The sequence below is a fragment of the Aethalodelphis obliquidens genome, unplaced genomic scaffold, assembly GCF_003676395.1.
Source record: "Aethalodelphis obliquidens isolate GAN/ISIS:26980383/991018 unplaced genomic scaffold, ASM367639v1 scaffold29, whole genome shotgun sequence".
In the NCBI taxonomy this organism is placed as follows: domain Eukaryota; kingdom Metazoa; phylum Chordata; class Mammalia; order Artiodactyla; family Delphinidae; genus Aethalodelphis; species Aethalodelphis obliquidens.
In genome coordinates this window covers 11,575,376-11,596,218 of record NW_020837973.1, presented here as the reverse complement: position 1 = coordinate 11,596,218, position 20,843 = coordinate 11,575,376, and the positions used below count along the sequence as shown (strand labels likewise).

General features: G+C 40.1%; 1 protein-coding gene across 1 annotated transcript in view; it reads left to right on the top strand.

Annotated features, from left to right (window-relative positions):
* DNAH5 (dynein axonemal heavy chain 5) overlaps positions 1-20,843 on the top strand; it is a 202,004-nt gene that overhangs the window by 13,557 nt on the left and 167,604 nt on the right. The window contains exons 9-16 of the mRNA XM_027125332.1: positions 469-591; positions 1,270-1,485; positions 4,358-4,465; positions 8,496-8,581; positions 9,437-9,758; positions 11,032-11,238; positions 14,993-15,164; positions 17,638-17,783. Coding sequence (XP_026981133.1) covers positions 469-591; positions 1,270-1,485; positions 4,358-4,465; positions 8,496-8,581; positions 9,437-9,758; positions 11,032-11,238; positions 14,993-15,164; positions 17,638-17,783 — 1,380 coding nt within the window. The remainder of the gene's footprint in view (positions 1-468; positions 592-1,269; positions 1,486-4,357; positions 4,466-8,495; positions 8,582-9,436; positions 9,759-11,031; positions 11,239-14,992; positions 15,165-17,637; positions 17,784-20,843) is intronic.

Here is a 20,843-nt window from a genome sequence, read left to right as displayed (position 1 = left end):
ACATGGGGAGATGTGGGTTAAAGGCTACAGACTTTGAGTTATAAGGTGACTGAGTTCTGGGACCTAATGTACAGCATGGTGACTATGGCTGATATTGTATTGTACACTTGAAAATTGCTAAGAGAGCAGATCTTAAGTTTTCTCAACACACACACACAATGGTAATTATCTGAAGTGTTGGATGTGTTAATACTCGATTTTGCTAATCATTTCATTATGTATATGTGTATCAGGGCTCACATTGCACACCTTAAATATATACAATTTTTGTTCGTCAATTATACTTCAGTAAAGCTGGAAAGAAAGAGGGTTAGTGCTTGATCATAGTTGTGATGGAAAAACAATACATCCAAAGATTTATTTACAGATTTTATACTCTGAGAGGTAGGAGAGCTAGGGACCCTTTAGCCCAATTTATGTTTGATGACTGCTTAATGTCCTTGGCATCATTGTATTGGAAAATTCCAGGTGACCAATCAGATGATATCTGCATGTAAAGCCTATATTACCAACAATGGAACTGCTTCGATCTGGAGCCAACCACAGGATGTTGCTGTGGAAAAAATATTATCTGCAATTAAACTGAAGCAGGTAACAGTCAACTTGATAATATATTTAGATTTTTTATTATTTTTACATTGTTTTTTGCCAATGCACCTTAAATCATTTAGCAGTTATCATATTAGTGGTTGCTAAAAGGAATGGTAATCTTTTACTGTTAAGAAAACTTGAATGTTAATAAATCAGTCCCCCACATGTGTTCACTTACTTTACCCTTTTTGAGGGCCTGCTATGTGCCAACACCACACTAAGTACTAGAGATACAAAAATGAAGTAGTTTTCCTTAAGCTTCTTGTAGACGAATGGAGAGATACACAAAGAGTTAAGCTTCTACTAACACAGTGGGACCCAGGGGGAAAGGCTGCATCTTTGAGTCACCTTATGAATAATTAGGAGTTTGAACTTCCCTGGTGGTCCAGTGGTTAGGACTCCACGTTTCCAACGCAGGGTGCATGGGTTTGATCCCTGGTCAGGGAAGTTCCGTATGCCATGTGGCCAAAAAGAAAAAAAAAAAAAAAAAAATTAAGAGTTTGCTAGGTTGGGGGATGGGAAAAGATGACATCCCAGGCTGATGAAGGAGTAGCTACAGAGGCATGAAACTGAAAGGTTTTGTAATTCCACCCTAAATTTGCTGTCGCTTTCACTTAAGAGAATAAGGTTGATATCTTTGTTGTGTTCCCTTTCTTGTATTTTGGTTTTTACTTTAAGGAATACCAGCACTGCTTTCACAAGACCAAACAAAAGCTTAAACAAGATCCAAATGAAAAACAATTTGAATTCAGTGAGATGTATATTTTTGGAAAATTTGAAACTTTCCACAGACGTCTTGCCAAGATAATGGACATCTTTACTACCTTCAAGACATATTCAGTCCTAGAAGATTCTAAGATTGAAGGACTGGAAAACATGGTCACTAAATACCAGGTACTGTTTTCAAAACTAAATTTGCTACCCTTATCCATAATAAAACGTTAATGTGTTATGCAAATGACTGTATTCAGAAAGCTTTAAATAATCAGTCTCTAATGTAAAAGATAAGCTCATGGCCCTTAAACAATAAAGAAGTTAAATCTATTTAAGAATTGTGTAATGGTGCTAATATATTCTTTTCAGCTATGTGATTATGAGAATGACTTCCCTATAGCCTAAAATTAATCATCATTAGCAAAAGCGTTTTCATTAGTAGCACAAGAAAAATGTTTAAATATAACTTATTATTTCATTTATTCATGCAAGAAATATTTCATCAAGCATATACTGCGTGTCAGTCTCTCGTTGACCCTGAGTTCTGAGTGGTTGGTATCTGATTATATCTGCAGTTAAGCATTTATATGGACTCATGTTAAAAAAATAATAGGGATTGGATTTTATTTTAGCTCTACTATTTTTTTTTTTTTGCGGTACGTGGGCCTCTCACTGTTATGGCCTCTCCCCTTGTGGAGCACGGGCTCCGGACGCGCAGGCCCAGCGGCAATGGCTCACGGGCCCAGCCGCTCCGCGGCATGTGGGATCTTCCTGGACCCAGGCACGAACCTATGTCCCCTGCATCAGCAGGCAGACTCTCAACCACTGCACCCCCAGGGAAGCCCTAGCTCTACTATTCTTAATTATTTCGACTTCTGACAGCTTTATGTTGTAAGGATATATGTGTAACTAATCTTAGTTTTTAAAGTGGGCACAGGGATCTAATGTTTCGAAGATTTTTAAAAAACAATTTGCAAACACGATGTGCTTTGCATTTTTAATGTGGATATAGTCAGTTTTTTCTTGTTTGGGGACAGTGCCACTAAACCTTAATTTTTTTTGTACTTGAATTTGAAAAGGATCATATAATTTACTGTCACTCATTGATTTTTCTACTCTAAAAGTTTAGGTCTATATAAGAAATCTTTTCATTTCCTGAGTATATCAGATTTGGGGAGAGAAAAAGAAAAAACCTTTTCTATATATATATAGAAAGTTCTGCCTCTGAATCATCACATGGTTATTTTCTCCTTGGCCTCTAGATCTTGATTTAAATGACCCTCTCAATTAAGTTTTCCTTGAGCTCTGTTTCACCTCAGTCACTCTATGTTACTTATTTTTTCACTGTCTGCAATTATCCTGTTCATTTATTTGTGACTTATATAGATTCCCACCCTCTCTCCCCGACCGAGGATGTAAATTCCCGAGGGCAGGGATGTTTCTTTGTTCTGTTCATTTCTGTATCTTCCAAGTTTGCTGGCATATAATAGGTGTGCAATAAATATCTGTCAAGTAAATGATTTAGTAGATTGAGTTTGATTAGTTGGTTTAAAGGTCATGATTAATCAGCTTATTTACTTAATACTCTTAAGTGACCATTAAATCCAATCACAAAGCAGAATTTTCTAAGGGCCGCAAATCTTTTAAAATATAACTTTAAAATGTAGGAATGTAGCTTTTCCATACTTCTTTTACACATTTCCTATAACATGATGGGTAGCATTATAACATTATATATACACAGTTTCTGAATAGACCTAATTTTGTAGTTATACGGCATGAAAGAGTAGGTTGTTTTAACTTGTAAACTTGATTCAAGAAGTTATGCAGCTTATACACTCTTGTCTATTGAGACACTTGAGGTGATGTTTAAATGGAAATATCTTTGAAGAAGCGTTTGTGGAAGCTGGCCCAACATTCTTCATAAAGATTATAGGCCTGTATCAACAGTGCGGGCACCAAGTTTGAGAACGGCTTAGTACCTGGTTAAGAATGATCACAGAGCATTAGAGCTCATTATTCAGAGCAAACAGAACTTTGGATAATAGTATTTTCAAGAAAATGAGTTTCCTAATTTGCACTGTTATAGTCACAGACTGCAGCTTTGGAGGAAGCAATTAATTCTAGAGATTCTTTAAATAGTAGATTATGGTTTGATATTTTATTTAGGACATTTGAGGCTTGGAGGATAGTTTTTCATCTGCAGATGTTATAACTGTGTTCTTCCTAAGTTGTTTGTATTCTGTTAAAGTCTTATTTATTTTCTGAGAAGACAAACTTTTCAATGAAAAATATTTTAGTAAATTCTACTTTGGGCTTGCTTGCTTCCTTCCTTCCTCCCTCCCTCCCTCCCTCCCTCCCTCCCTCCCTTCCTTTCTTTCGGCTGCGTCAGGTCTTAGTTGCAGCACATGGGATCTTCGTTGAGGCATGCGGGATCTTCCCTTGCTCTTCCCTTGAGGCGCACGGGCTTCTCTCTAGTTGTTGTGTGCGGGTTTTCTCTTTCTCTAGTTGTGGCGTGCAGGCTCCAGGGTGCATGGGCTCTGTAGTTGCGGCATGCAAGCTCTCTAGCTGAGGCACGTGAGCTCAGTAGTTGTGGCATGAGGGCTTAGTTGCGTCGTGGCATGTGGGATCTTGGTTCCCCACCAGGGATTGAACGTGCGTCCCTTGCATTGCAAGGTGGATTCTTTACCACTGGGCCACTAGGGAAGTTCCCTGGGCTTCTTTTTCTTTTTCATTACTTCCGATGTAATTTGTAAGAAATTTTTAGACAGAACATCTTTCCTAATTTTCAGGTGAGGTTTTTATTTGATATTTTTCTTCAGAAATACATAAAGTCTCATGAAAATGCTTTCAAAATTATGTATTTGAATGCATTCGGCAATATTATACTACCTGTAATATACATGAAGCAATGAGAATAATTAAAGAAATAAGGCTCCTCTTAAATTGATTTTTGGGGAATGATTGCACAGGTTCTATATTTAAAGGTCATATTTACCTAAGTAATGCAAGAATATTGAAATATTGTCTTATTTCTTTCATAACATTTCAGGGTATTGTTGCCACCATAAAGGGAAAGGAATATAATTTCTTAGACCAGCGGAAAATGGATTTTGAGCAGGATTATGAAGAGTTTTGCAAGCAGACTAATGACCTTCACGTAGGTTGGTTAATGAAACTCCTGTTGACAGTCTGGTGTTTATTTTTTCCGTTCTGTGTAATGCTCGTTGTCATTACCCATTCAGAAGGGAGAGGCATCTTCATCATGGAGGTGACCGATAGCAAGCTTGGCCTGCATTTTGTGATTTCAGATTAATGACTGAAGGCTCTTTTTCATGGATTAAAGGGTCATAAATATAGCTTTGGGTAATGATCTGTGATCACAGACTTCTGCATGTGTTCCGTCTTAGATCTTAGAAAATTAACTTTTATCTTCTGTTGAAACAGCATTATTAGAATATAGAAATTTGTTTCCATTTGTTTGTTACTTTAGCAATGATTGTGACCAGAGGTAGCTTGAGCAAATAAATGATCAGCAATGCCTGGCAGATCTCAAAGGCAGGGTTACAGCTGGCCTTGAAACAGTGGTACCAGGACCGGCTCAGCACCTGGACCCCTCTTGGTCTCGAAGCCCCATTCTCTCTTCCTTCTCTTGTCCCTCCTCCCACCCCCGGACCAGTCCACAGGAGCAGCGTATGGCCGTCAGCGGCTTCTGAGAACATATCACGGAACCAGCCTCATCTCCAAGTTCCTAAGGAAAAGGTTGGGTTAGCCAATTCTAATGTGGTGCCTTGTCCTGGACCTGTTAACTGTGGGGTCATATGGTAAAAGCAGAGGGGATGAGATCCACTTGCGTGGTTGGGAGCGTTTATTATCAGCTGAGGAGAACCAGGTAAGATTGGGAGACAACCTAACAGGTGTCCACTATAATCAACATGCAGACTTCTTTCCATCCCAGTGAGATCTAAAGTGTGCACCTTTCTGATTATTAAAGGAAAAGGATCATTCTGTTTCTTCTTTTCCAGAATTTTTAGTTTGAAATAAATTTATACACTTCAAGGGAAAAAGAGCTCCAAAGCATTTCTGGAGGGATGAGTTCAGTGTAGGACTCATAATAAAACTAGCTGATTCTATGTGTCAGGTCTGTTCTCAGCACTTTATAGATGTTAATTCATTTAATACTCACAATAATCTGATAAAGTGGGTGCTCTTATTACCCTCTTTTTGGAGAGGAGGAGACCGATTCACAATGAGGTTAAGTGATTTGCCCAAGGTCACAGAGATGACAAGTGGCAGGCTATCTGGCTCTAGGATTCAAGTTTTAAACCATTATGCTGTAAGACACGTTTCAGGTGATGGGAAGATAGAGTGCCGGTAATAATTTAAGCACTGATCTCTTTTGGGGGCCGATTCAGACGTAAGGAGTGTGGGTCTTGATCTCTTGTTGATGGGCGGTGGCAGATCCTGAGTCTGTGCTCCACGGTCAGTGTTTATTTGTCAAATCTTCATTTGTGTGTCCTAGCAGTTTCTGATCACATGGTACTTCAGTAGTTTGTATGTGGGATATAGGTAGATGGTGAACACCTTGAGGGCAGGAATTGTGTTCATTCCTATTTATGTCTCCAAGGCCTAGGGGATAGGACCTTATGTTACTGGAGAGCGAAGAATGTTTGCTGAATTAGTGTATGAGTTGCGAAATAATAAGGAGTAGACTGCTAAGTGAAATAAGTCAAGCAGAGAAAGACAAATACTGTGTGATATCACATATATGGAATCCAAAAAAATACAACAAATCAGTGAATATAACAAAAGAGAAGCAGACTCAGAGAAATAGAGAACAAATTAGTGGTTACCGGTGGGGAGAGGGAAGAGGAGAGGGGTAATATAGGGGTAGGGGATTAAGAGGTATAAACTATTCGGTATAAAATAAGCTACAAGGATATATTGTTCAACATGGGGAATATAGCCAATATTTTATAATAACTATAAATGGAGTATAACCTTAAAAAATCACATCCCAGTTCCACATATATCAGGGGCATCAGATCTGAAAAAAAGCACAGGTTTTACTTTAAATGGAACATAAATGAAATGACCCAATAAAATGTTTAAGAAAAGAATGGAAAAGAAAGATAATTACTGATAAGGTAACAAAAAAATAAGAACTAGATTTATTGCAATTAAACATGCATTTACTGTACATTATTTATGTATAGACTTCTATGCTGTAGCTTATGGATACAGAAATAAATCAAGTTGATTTGCCCTCAGAAATCACATCAGACACGTGATATGATTGAAATATAAGTACGTATATGTTATAGAACAGAGTAATGAATATATTATTAAAGAAGGGCAAAGAGTGGCTAAAATGGCTAATTATAAAAGTATAATATTCTGATATTGTACTGGGAAGTAAGGATCCAAAGATAAGTTGACATATTCCAAAGAAGTTCTAAAGAAACTTATATGGAGAACAGACCTGCAAAACATTACATAGACTCTGAGAACTGCTACAACCCATAAGGTAGGGTGTGAACCTAGGAGAAAAACAGTTCCATATTGTTGCTTGACTGGGATTAGGAAAGGCTCCAGAGAGGAGGCCATGCTTGGTGTGAGAACATGATTGATGTTTTCCAAGTAAATGGAGCGGAAATGAGAGTAATGGGAAGACCGTTTCAAGACTGTGCCACTTTTTATCATACTGAGAATATAATTTTATAAATGTTTTAAAGTCTGTTTTTTAAGCACTAGTTATAGATACTAATTCCTAGTCTTCTTGAATTTTTTTTTTTCATTCAACGCTTTTTTTTTTTTTTTTTTTTTTTGCGGTACACGGGCCTCTCACTGTTGTGGCCTCTCCCGTTGCGGAGCACAGGCTCCGGATGCGCAGGCTCAGCGGCCATGGCTCACGGGCCCAGCCACTCCGCGGCATGTGGGATCTTCCCGGACCGGGGCACGAACCTGTGTCCCCTGCATCGGCAGGTGGACTCTCAACCGCTGCGCCACCAGGGAAGCCCTCATTCAACACTTTTATTCATCTTGTCTTCCATCTCAAAAATGGTCCACTTCTCTCCTCGGTTTGCTGACCAGTTTTCCTCTGACTTCCTTTTCCCTTTCTCCATCCACTTTCTCTTAACTAACATTTTTATACTCTCTCCTTTAAATAATTCACGCACTGTCATGAATTCAGCCTTTGTTTCTGTAAAACTGGGAGGCATATACTGACCTTCCCATGACTCTGGGTGTAGTGAGCGGGGGTGATGAGTCTTGGAGACGGAATGGAGAAAACCAGTAACTGTGGCATCTCCAAGATGTGAGACTGGAGGGTGTGTGTGTGTGGGAGCATGAGATATACTGTCCATGAGTGACTTGGATCAGGGTTGTGTCCAGGGATCTGCTGTCAAGGGCATCAGAGGCTGGGATCCTGTCCAGATTTCGGGCTCATGCTTATACTAATATCAAAGAGGTGCAGCACGTTAGAACCAGGCGGGCCATTGGAAGTCTAGAAGGATATTGTCTCCAGTGGGCAAAGTAAGGCACTGTTTAGTAAAGGACCAGCGTTTGAGGTGGCAAGCCGCCTTAAGAAAAACTGAGTAGGGCCTGAGAGCCCAGAGCTAAGAGGACTAGAAGATTCCACACCAGACTCCAAAAGACTGAAAGAATGGACCTAAGGCTCAGAGAGAAAAGACTAAATTGAGGTCTTAGGTGTTCATGAAAAGCTCAGTGTAGGCCTTTGTGAAGCCATAAGTTGGAAAAGCAAGGAAAACCAGGTCCAAGCGTTAGGGCTCAGTAAAGATTTACTGTGTCTCAAGTTCTGTATAGTTTATACTCGGATATTTTTATGTCGTGAAAAAATTTGAGTGTTTATTTAGATAGGCTAACTGTACAGTTCTTCAGTGCAAGAAGATTTCTTGATCCTAAGATGTGACGTTTGTGGAAGAAATATCTGGTCCAGTATCCCTGGGGCCTGCCATGGCACCAAACCCTATGACTGCTCTGGCCTTCACGTCCCTCTTTGTTCTGGACATTTACCTTTCTTTAAGTTTAGATGAGTATTATCTTCTCTGTTATACTTTGTCCTATATTGTATGTGTTTGCAGAGGTGGGGAGCTCTTTTATCTTGTTGCTAAGTAGAATTTTTTGCAATGCTAATTCACTGTTCATAATCAGACTTTATTCTGTTTTAGAATGAGTTGCAGAAGTTCATGGATGTTACGTTTGAAAAGATTAAAAACACAAATCAAGCTCTAAGTATGTTAAAGAAATTTGAAAGGTAAAAATTTGAAAGACTCTTCTAAATTCTATTTTCTAAATTGGGGTTATGAACATGGTTTAGCTTACGTTATTATTATTTCATATTCTAGTGGGAAGGAAATCCTCTCTTGACAATCTGAATAACAAGGCCACAGTTTTAAAGTTCTTCAGAGGATTAAGAGTTTGTTTTATTTCCTCTCAGCTTTGAAGTACCTTGTGACTGCCTATCATAATATCATTTAATGTTTAAGTAATTTTTTTTTTTTTTTTTTGTGGTACGCGGGCCTCTCACTGTTGTGGCCTCTCCCGTTGCGGAGCACAGGCTCCGGACGCGCAGGCTCAGTGGCCATGGCTCACGGCCCCAGCTGCTCCGCGGCATGTGGGATCTTCCCAGACCTGGGCACGAACCTGTGTCCCCTGAATCGGCAGGCAGACTCTCAACCACCGCGACACCAGGGAAGCCCAGTGTTTAAGTAATTTGAAGACACTCTTACCAAAAGTTTTGACTAGGTTTTAAGGATTGATACTATTTAAAAAAAAAAAAAACAACCAAAAACCAAAAAACACTCTAGGGAATTCCCTGGTGGTCCAGTGGTTAGGACTTTGTACTCTCATTGCCGAGGTCCCGGGTTCACTCCCTGGTTGGGGAACTAAGATCCCATAAGACAAAAAAAAAAAAAAGAAACAAACCGAAAAGCTATAACCTCTCTATTGTGATATGATTGACAGACTGATTCCATTTTGATTTTTTAATATGCTAACACAAATATTTCATTCTCTTCCATCAGCATATGTTTTTATAGTAAGTCTTAATAAATAAGATTTCTCAATATCATCCCATTAATTCAAGCCTTTCACTTTAAAAAAAAATCAGATTGGATATACCTAATCTTGGAATTGATGACAAATACCGGCGTATCCTTGAAAACTATGGGGCTGACATTGATATGATCTCGAAGCTGTATATGAAGCAGAAAGACGATCCTCCTTTGGCTCGAGACCAGCCTCCCATTGCTGGGAAGATTCTGTGGGCCCGACAGCTCTTCCACCGGATTCAGCAACCAATGCAGCTTTTCCAGCAGCACCCGTCTGTGCTCCAGACGGCGGAAGCCAAGCCTGTGATTCGCAGTTACAACAGGGTGGCCAAGGTCCTCCTGGCGTTTGAGGTTCTCTACCACAGGGCATGGCTTCAGCAAGTGAGTCTCTGCATGTATGCTCTTCAAAGACGACTCCATAAGAGTTTATAAACTGCTCGCATTGGGCAGTTTTATTCCCATAGAAAGTTGAGTTTGTGGGTATTTTATAAGACAGGGTTCGTTGACTCTAAGTAATCAAAGAGTGTAATATGTCCCTGAAGAAAAACAATAATTAATTTTGGAAAAAAGATCGTAAGCCAGGTAACAGAAACTCATTTTTTAAAAAATAAATTAGTTATTTATTTATTGGCTGTGTTGGGTCTTCGTTGCTGCGTGCGGGCGTTCTATGGTTGCGGTGAGCGGGGGCCTACTCTTCGACTTGGTGCGCAGGCTTCTCATTGCGGTGGCTTCTCTTGTTGCGGAGCACAGGCTCTAGGCACGTGGGCTTCAGTAGTTGTGGCTCGTGGGCTCTAGAGCGCAGGCTTAGTAGTTGTGGCACACGGGCTTAATTGCTCCGCGGCATGTGGGATCTTCCCAGACCTCGGCTCGAACCCGTGTCCCCTGCATTGGCAGGCGGATTCTTAAGCACTGCGTCACCAGGGAAGCCCCAGAAACTCATTTTTATTTAATTTATAAACTCCTAAGGAAGAAGATCTTGTTTATGGGATCCTGTACCTGGTTGATGAGGATTTCTCTTTCTTTTTTTTTCTCCATTGTGTCTGTGAACACTAGTATGCCTGTTAAACAAAGTTTTAAATTTTATTTGGCCATATTAGGTTAATCAAATTATATTTCATACACTACCAACACTTGTATTTCTTTGTAGATTGACAGGAAGTATTTTGGAGGATAAAATTCAGCCTAACAAGGCCTCTAAAATGGTATCTCATTCTCCTAGTTCAAATTTTGGTGTCTGAATCAACAACAGAGATGTCTCTGTAGTGTTTTACCTTGCTTTTCTAAATAACTGAAGACTGAGCTTGGTAGGTTTCTTGAAACTTTTATTAGGAAAAATAACTGAGTAGGCACGAAGGTATCAGGGAGTGAAGTGGCTTTTGAGAAGTCACCTTTGTCACAGTATCCACTTATCAGGTGTGAGAGATGCATGACCCAAGCATTTTGTTGAATTGACTGTACATACCACCAAGAACTTGAAAACTCTTTCCTGAGAGTGAAGTTAGGAGAAGAGTGAGAGACCCCATTGTCTTTAGTTTGAGAAGCTCAAATCCATGGAAGAAGACGTAATGACCTTCATTCCCAGAAATGGCCAAGCTAGATACCCTGTGTCTGCATTGAACCCTCTACTAGTAACAATGTTGATCTCTTCTCACAGACTGAAGAAATTCATGTAGGACTTGAGGCTTCTTTATTGGTGAAGGCTCCCGGCACAGGGGAATTGTTTGTAAACTTTGATCCTCAGATATTAACCTTATTTAGAGAAACAGAGTGCATGTCACAGATGGGTCTGGAAGTTTCACCATTTGCAGCTTCCCTTTTCCGGAAACGAGACATATACAAAAAGAACTTCAGTAACATGAAGGTATAGTACTTTTATTTTTTTTTCCCTTCTTGGCTAGCCCCAGTGTGCATTAAAAAAAAATCTGGTGGTGTGTCACTGTTGAGAAGCAGAAAGTGTCCAGGACGACTGTAGTGGAGTGACTGAGGCTAGAATGTAGAGTTGGCGAGGGCCAGGTCATCATAGAGCTTGTAAACCAAGGTTACACGTTCGAGTGCACCAGGAAGCCATTAGAGGAATCTGAGCAGGAGAAAAAGGCATGATGTCTTTTACAATAAAAATCATTCTTTCTGCTGGGTGAGGAATAGATTCTAAGGGGACAAAAAGGGTCAGTGTGAGGCTAGTTTGAGAGCTGTTGCACTGGTTCAGGATGGAGATGATGGCAGCTTGAACTAGGATGCAGCAGAGTAGTAGATCAGTGAATTAGAGAATGATGTCAACAGGCAGGTTATGAGAGAACTCAAGGATGATCCCTTTGTTTTTGGTGTGAGCAACTCAATGGAATTATTCAGTCGTTACGTTGGTTGTATTCTGCACACATGTTCAGTAACATGCAGTGGCCCCAAATGGAAGTTCCACTCGTGGAGATGGCAAAGACTGGAACTAGCTTGTTTTGGGGGGCAGAAAGGAATTAATATCTCCCATCTTAAGTATAAGATGATTTTTAGAGATCCAAGTAGAGGTGTTATCCATGCAGATAGATATGTAGGTCTGGAGTTGAGTGGAGAAGTCAAAGTTGAAGGTGTATTTTTGAGAGTTATTAGAATACAGTTGCTATTTAAAGTCATTGTCCTGTATGAGATTTCCAAGGAGGAGAATATAAAGAAGCGTAGAGGGCCTACATTGGACCCTGAGTTGTTCCAATATTAACAGGTCTGATAGAAGAGGACAAATATGCTAGTAAAGTTAAGGATTGCCCTTTGAGGCAGGTGGAAACCAAGTGTCAAGGAAGCCAAGGGTAAGAAAAACCTCATGATGGAGGGAATGGTCACCAGTGACAAATGCTGCCCAGAGGATGCTCAAGATGAGGTCAGAGGTGCTGCCACGATATTTGACAACATGGAAACCATTGTTAGAACTTTATAGTGGCCGATATCATAGGACAAGCCCTATAAGGCCACACATTTGCATAATTCTTTACATTTCAAACCGTTTTCATATTCATCATTCCATTTGATATTTTCTACAGCCATGTTAGGTAATTGGAATGGAGTACTATTATATTATTTTAGAGATGACAAAACCGTGGCTTAGAGAAATCAAATGACGTAGCCAAGGTCTCATAGCTAGTAAGTTGCAGAGGTAGGACAAGAACCCAAACTTGTAGTCTACTGTTTTCCCACTCTTTCATGTTATATTAAAAAGTTAATATTGGCAATGGACAGACATTCCTCAAATGTAAGCTCATCAGATACTAGTCAGAATGTTGGAATTCCCTTTTAGATTTTTCTTGGATGTTAGAAAAATAGCTAAGTCAATCTACATATTTGTAAAGAAACAGTTAGTTTTACTATATATAAAATAGATAAACAACAGGGACCCACTCTAGAGCACAGGGAACTATACTCAGTATCTTGTAATAACCTATAATGGAAAAGAATCTGAAAAAGAATATGTATATATATATGTGTGTGTGTATAACTGAATCACTTTGCTGTACATCTGAAACTAATACAACATTGTAAATTAAATATACTTCAATAAAAAATAAATAAAAAAGGAAAAAGAAAGTAGTTATTTTTATTAAGAAACACTGTTTATCAGAATATAAAATTACTAATGATAATTTTGTCCACAGAATTGCTGTTTCAGTTATCTGTTGCACGTAACAAACAATCCCAAAATACAGTGGCTTAAAGCAACCATTTCATTATACCTCATGATTCTGTGAATAAAGAATTTAAGCAAGGCTTGGCTAGGTGATCCTTCTGTTCCCTGTGGCATTGGCTAAGATCACTTAGTTCAGTTGGCAGATGTTTGATCTGGAAGGTCCAAGAAGGACTCATTCTCTGGTTCTTTGGTGGGAATGGCTGGAAGTTTCGCTTAGCTGGGGCTAAGGACTGGAGAATCTATGAGAGCATTCCAGGATGGAGGGAGGCCTCAGGGTAGTAGAATTTCTTATAATGCAATTCAGGATTCCAACGGTGGGTGTTACAGTAGGCAGGGAGGAAGCCACATGGTCTTTTGGACAGCCTCAGATGTCTCATAGCATCATTTCTGTTGTCTTCTGTTGGGCTTCATAAGCCCACCCAGATTCAAGGAGAGGGGACATAAACCCCACCCCATTAAGGGAGGACGGTCAAAGAATGTTTTAAAACCACCACAGCTGTAAATGATAATTCTAACAAGTGAATTATCATCTGGGTGACATTTATTGTATCTTGAGGTTGAAAGCATTAAAGGTTCCCACTCACTGCAAGTACCTGGTAAGAGCAGATCTATTGACATGTTTTGGAGACTATCTCAGGTATTGCTGAGTTATTGTGCTGAATATTTAACAGTTTTCAGGCTTCTACAGACATGCTGGAGTAGCTGAGAGTTTGTTTTCTTCATCTATTCTTTGGAAGGCAGTTCAAACTAGAAAGAGATGAGCCAACATAGACTAATAGTTACGAATACAGATTCTGAAGTCAATCTGGATTCAAAGCATTATCTTTGGGCAAATTACTTTACCCTTCTAAGCCTCAGTTTTTCATTTATAAAATGGGTGAATAATACCTCCTAGATTAAAGGATTAAGGTAGGAAGTAAAAGGCCTGCTGGAGGCTGATTTAAGAATTGCTTCCCAAATAGGATAAGTGATGAACATTGAAAAAAAGGTAAGCAGTGGATAAACGGTTCAGGAAATGTATAAGTAGCTGCTAATAGAACCATCAACTTTAGGTGTTTCATGGAAATTGAAAGGATATTACAGAAATTGTGGAAAAGTATTAAATGAAGAAAGGATTATGTAGTCCAATGGGAAATGTTGAGTTTAACACAATTCACAAAGACTGTTGGGCTTCTTACTTCCTTCTTGCAATTTTCTCAGAATCATTACTATTAATTGTGACTGTCAAAGAAGGGAGATATTGTGTACAGTGTTTTCCAAACTTATCCACCCAGGGACCATTTTTCTTACAGAATCTCTTGTGGCTTGCATTTCAGCGTAAACACCTTGGGAAACAGTGATCTAATGACAAAGTAATACTCACACGCACATTACAAAGATGAGCTTAAAAACAATTGTATTTAAGAAGTGCATTAAAGTTGCTTTCTTATAATTAATTATTATTAATATTAACATTGCTATAAAAGGTAGGCTGGAAGTACTATCAATCTTATTTAAATATGGTAACATGTGAACAAAATACTGACACAATTTAACATTATACAGCAGGTAAATTTCAGTGGAGGACCATGAGTTTCTGATCACAAATGCTCGTTCTAATAACAGCTAGTTAATTAATCAGAGAAATATTGATTGATCATCTTCTATGTGCCAGGCACTGTTTCAGGCACATTGAACAAAGCAGACAACATTCTTGTCCTTTAACTTGCTCTTAAGTTCTTTTTCTCTCCTTCTCAGTGGTATTTCATTAGATTAGGAATTTGTGTCTATGGAGAGATTTCTTGCCTGTTCTATTCTTATTATGTTTTGGCTGCTTTACTTGCCAGGCTGCTATTGGAGCCCTGCAACTGGACCCTAAATAAAAGTAATCGTTTTGGATAAAAATGAGCTATTACTAGATATTCAAAGTGAGATATTATTTGATTACTTCACCCCTATTTCCCTGCAGATGATGCTGGCTGAATATCAGAGAGTGAAGTCAAAAATGCCTCCCATTATAGAGCAACTGATGGTCCCTCATTTGGCAAAGGTGGATGAAGCTCTGCAGCCTGGCCTGGCTGCACTGACCTGGACATCCCTGAATATTAAGATGTACTTGAAAAATGCTTTTGCAAAGATCAGTAAGTCTGTTTAAATGGTTATTATTTTTCAATTCAAAAGGCTGAGTTTTTAAGGTCTGTGGTATAATTTCTTATAGATGTTGTGATATAAATAATGAAACAAGGAGTGATATTCTTAAGCTGTTCCCTAAGGAATTTTTACCAAGTATATGAAGTCATTAATTTCCTGGAAACTATATATATTCAGTATTTAATTTTATCCCCCGAGGCTAACTACATTTTAAAATTATACTTACTGTTGGCCATTAGACTTTAAAGGAACTTGAGTCATTAAGCTTTTTATATTAATAGGTTAGTGTATTCTGAGACCCCGATTTTTTTTTTTTTTTTTTTTTTTGCAGTACGCGGGCCTCTCACTGTTGTGGCCTCTCCCGTTGCAGAGCGCAGGCTCAGTGGCCATGGCTCACGGGCCCAGCCGCTCCGCGGCATGTGGGATCTTCCCGGACCAGGGCACGAACCCGTGTCCCCTGCATTGGCAGGCGGACTCTCAACCACTGCGCCACCAGGGAAGCCCCCTGAGACCCCAATTTAAAAGATGTGATTTGGACGCAGCAGACTGCTGAACAGCAGGATACATGGGAAAAGTTTAAGCAAACATTTTTTCCTAATGAGGGATATAATATACTTTAAAATATATGTAACGTGGTGTATTCCATTAAATACAGTTTCCCAGAATGTGTACCAGTATGCTGCAAAGAAGTCTAGGCTCAGATAAGTCTGGGAAATCCAGGTTAAACAAAGTCAGGCAGATTTCTCTTCTGGAGGACTTTTCAGAGCCCTTGATATGCCAGTATTTAGTGGTCTCCAAAAGTCGGCTCCTGTAGGTGGCATTTCCCAGAATTCCTTGGCTGCTTACCAGGAAAGCACGTTAACACCTTGTAGACCCTCTGTGGTGGACAGTGGAACACAGGTTGGAACATGGTGATAGAGGGATTGTTCTAGGAAGACTTAGAAATCACCATTCTCCTCTCCTACACAGTGTCCTCACCTGCTCTCCATGCCCTAATTCTCCCCATGTTTTATACCCCAGAGTACGTCCCACTCCCAAGAAGCCCACTCAGACTATCCTACCACACAGGACCACTTTTTCCTGTGACTTCCGTTTCACATTGGCACTAAAGAATCTGTATTTTGGTTTCTTCTAATGGTTCTATCTTTCTCCCCATACTGACTGCAAAGGGCTTGAAAATCAGGCTCTTTCTTATGCTTTTGTATTACTCTGAGTTGGGTTTGTACTAGACACCCAGACACACATGGATTCATAACTGCAATAGTTTTATATAGTTAATCTCTTAACATTTCTTTTTCTCCATAACCCCTTTCCTACCCTTTGATCCCATCACCTCATTTCTGGGTCCCTCCTTCCTGAGCCTCCCTTCTACATACCCCTCGTGATAACTGCTTTTATTCTCTCTCTCTTTCTCTCGTATTTGTGGCTGCTGAAATAGTACCTAGTCTTTTTATATCCTAATTTTTAAAGAGATTGTCTTATTAGTATGTTTTCACTGTACCTTCCAAGTAACTTAGAGCTCAGAAGGGTCCACCTATTTACTTTACCAGGTTCACTATACTCAAGAATATTTATAGGTACTGGGTTGGGTGGGGTAGAGGAGTGAGGAATTTATGGTTGAACCCTCTTACCCTCTTTGTTTTGCTTTGTAGATTTGGGGACTAGATTCAAGGATAAATTGTGAAGGGGTCTTTGGATATGCATGAGATATGTTTTAGGCTCATTACAATTCGAAGGTTGAATAATATAAAATGCATGAACCATAGCATTATAAGAATGGAGAAGATCCTCTGAGATGGAGGAGTGCTCAGGGGTCGATGCCGGCACAGGAGGAGGGGGCCATGCGAATATGGGCAGATTCACAGAAAGCCTCCTGCGGGAGATGCGTTTGAGCTGACTTCAAGTTTGAGTCAGAGTAAGGCAGGCTGAGAAAGCTGGGAAACTGGTTTAAGAAAGAACAGTGTGTTGGGACTTCCCTGGTGGCACAGTGGTTGAGAGTCCATCTGCCAATGCAGGGGACATGGGATCAAGCCCTGCTCCAGGAAGATCCCACATGCTGTGGAGCCACTAAGCCCATGAGCCACAACTACCGAGCCTGCGCTCTAGAGCCTGCGAGCCACAACTACTGAGCCCACGTGCCACAACTACTGAAGCTCACGCGCCTAGAGCCCGTGCTCCACAACAAGAGAAGCCACCGCAATGAGAAGCCTGTGTACCACAACAAAGAGTAGCCCCCGCTCACCGCAACTAGAGAAAGCCCGCGCGCAGCAACGAAGACCCAACACAGACAAAAATAAATAAATAAGTAAAATTAAAAAAAAAAAGAAAGAAAGAACAGTGTGAGAAAACCAAGTATGAAACAGCTCTATGGAGCAACTTTAATCCTGACTTTGCTACTGAAATTTAATCATGTTGTTTTTTTTTTTAAACAAAATGCTTAATCTCTTTTATTTTTTCCCAAAGAGGCCCTGGAGTTGCTGATTGACAGGGTCAATGATTTGATCGAGTTCCGCATCGATGCCATCCTGGAAGAAATGAGCGGCACGCCTCTTTGTCATCTCCCCAGGGAGGAGCCACTTACCTGTGAAGAGTTTCTCCAAATGACAAAGGTTATTAGAAGACTGATGTTTTTATTTAAATTTTGTTTTGTGATTCATTTTTCTATAAAGGGCATTTTTGGGAGCATAAATTAAATTTGTTTTCTCTATGCATGACTGGTCTGTGATAGATGTGATTCAAACGAGGAGGCTTCAGACAATAATCTGAAAATGAAGAGGAATGTACCTGAGGGGTCACGTAGACATGAAGAGCAAATCATCTCTTTTCAGATCAGTAGGAGGGAAATTGCCATGCAACACATTTCTCATTTCCTATAGTTTGTGAAGAATAGAGCTATTTTGCTGAAGAGCTTCTAATAAGCTAGGGTTAATTAGGAAAATAATTGTTTTAAACAGTTTCTGGGTAGAATTTCTTCTTTAAACGTTTCTGTAGAGCAGCGTTTCCCAAACTGGTGTTCTGTGGCACACGGTTCTGGAGCCATTGCTGGGAAAGCTGGAAAAGGCGGGGTCTGTGTTCAACCTGCTTGGGGTAAAGACTGTACGTTCCTTTCCCCATTCAGATTCTCTTCACATTAACGTTTTAGAATAAAGACCTTCAGAAGGGCTCCTGGGAGTGTCTAGTTAACTTTCTTTAATCCATTATTTCTCAAATTTTAATTTGCATTTTGATTACCAAAGTGAATGATTACCAATATAAAAGAATGCTTTCTCTTGAATATGTTTACTTCTTATAATTCGTTTAGTCCTTCAACAATTTTTGTGGAGCTCCTATGCGAACCACTATTTGGGAATAAAACAGTGAACAAAACTGATGCAATCCTTGCCATTGTGATGCCCACTTTCAAGTGGAAGATACAGAAAAACAAGCAAACAAAAAAAGCCAATAAACAAACAACATGCCAGGGGATGATAAGTTCAATGGAGAAAAACTAAGAGGATAGTGGAGGAAAGGAGTACCTGACAGAGAGTTGTGATTTTATGTTGATGGTCAGGGACGACTTATGTGATTACATCTGAACATAGGAAGTGAGGGAGCAAGCCATGTGAATATCTTTGGGGAAAAACATTCCAGGCAGAGGGAACAGCAAGTGAAAAGGCCCCGAGGCAGAAGCTTCTTATGGTAGAAGGATGTTGAGTTGAAGTTCATTGAGTATGTTCATATGCTGGGGGGAAAATCAAGTAGAGAAGGAAAAAGGGAATGGTTGGTAAGCATAGTCTCTGGCGAAGCAGCAGAGTGTGACTTAGAACTCAGATTGTGTGATTATGTATTCTTTTTTTAAAAATTAATTAATTTTTGGCTGCATTGGGTCTTCATTGCTGGGCGTGGGCTTTCTCTAGTTGCGGCCAGTGGGAGCTACTCTTCTTTGCAGTGCGCGGGCTTCTCATTACGGTAGCTTCTCTTGTGGAGCACGGGCTCTAAGTGCGTGGGCTCAGTAGTTGTGGCTTGCAGGCTCTAGAGCTCAGGCTCAGTAATTGTGGTGCACAGGCTTAGTTGCTCCACGGCATGTGGGATCTTCCCGGACCAGGGCTTGAATCCGTGTCCCCTGCATTGGCAGGCGGATTCTTAACCACTGCACTACCAGGGAAGTCCCTATGTATTCTTAAATAGAAGAATAAACATTGCATTCACTGACAAAGGAGGAAAAGGGGTTACTGATGGAGGCTGATTTGTCTTCTGGATAAGGGCATGGGGTCAGGGCCATGTTGTGGCCTCCATTTGCTTTGTGCTATAGAAATCAGGGTTATTATCTGAGGACGATGAGGGAGGATGGTGTAAGGATTTGAGGACGCAAGAATTTGAGGACACAGCAGTTATGGGGCCTGGCAGAGAAATATGACTGGAGTCATGTAGAATGATCCTTGGGTAGCATTAGGGGCCTGCCTGAGTTTGGGGACCATGGATTTCCAGGACCAACACCTGCCTTGCCATGACCTCTGTGTGCAAGTGGAGAGGGTAGATGCCCTGGTTCATTTGGGTTGGGCTTCTCCTGGGTAGGGCTGTGGAAACAGGTGATGGAGTAAAGGCTGTTGGCAAAGGAATGATCGATGTGGGAAATCATGTCCTTAGGGGAGGGTGTGTAGAGTCAGAGGATTTAAGATGAAGGCTTTAAAAAATGTTAGCAATCTCTCAGAGAACAGGGAGTTAGTTCATTGTTTATATGGAATGAGGTAAGCAAGCTTCGCAAACAAACGTCCTCCTGTGTTTGTGTGTGATTTGCTGATCAATAATAATAACAAGCACTTCTTGGGTACTTACTTTGTGGCAGGCACTGTTCTTATCATTTTACATACATTGCCTTTTGGAATTCTCACAACAATCTGAGGTAGGTTCTACCATAATCAGCATTTTACAGATGTGGGAATCAAGGCCCAAGATCTTCCAGAATCACACAGAGCTAGGATTTGAATCCAGGTAGTTTGGTACTTGTTACTGTACTTGTTGCTGGACGGCGCTAACTCTATTCCCTCCCTTACCCAACCTCTGACCTGCATCTTTTTCATAACTGTCTGTAGGCTAAGGATGGTGATTATTAGTTAAGTGAAGTTCTGAGCTGGGAGTTATTTTATACTTTATTTGATGGTAAAGAAGTTTAATAGTTTCAGAACACATCAGAATCTTCCTGTTTTAATGATATCAAAATGCCATATGCCCTACAGCAGTGGAATGGACGTGAATGTCATGGGTAATGACGAGGTAAATGAACCGTGAAGCTAATGCTTAGAGTGGAGGGTCCATGAGCACATTAGAGAATCTTGAGATGAATCATGGTGGAACTTGGGAAGGAGCTGGAGACTATGACCTACTCACAGTGTATTGCTTTATGGGCTTGTTTTCCAACCAGGTGGTAAATCACTGACTATCTCTCTGTCTGTCTTGATTAAAGTGCTCCAGTATATTCATTTATGTTTGTTAAATCTCATTTTTGAGAAATGCATAATCCAGTTGGAGGCAGGGGAATATCTGAAATTAATTAGGGGTTGATGATGGACTGTTGGCAAAGGTGAAGAGAGAAGGAAGGCTGGCTAGAGCAGATTTATATGAAATGAAGGAAACTTCATGGGAAGAGAGGCAGTTCATGACTTTTGGAGTTATTTCCTCCATTGCTGGAG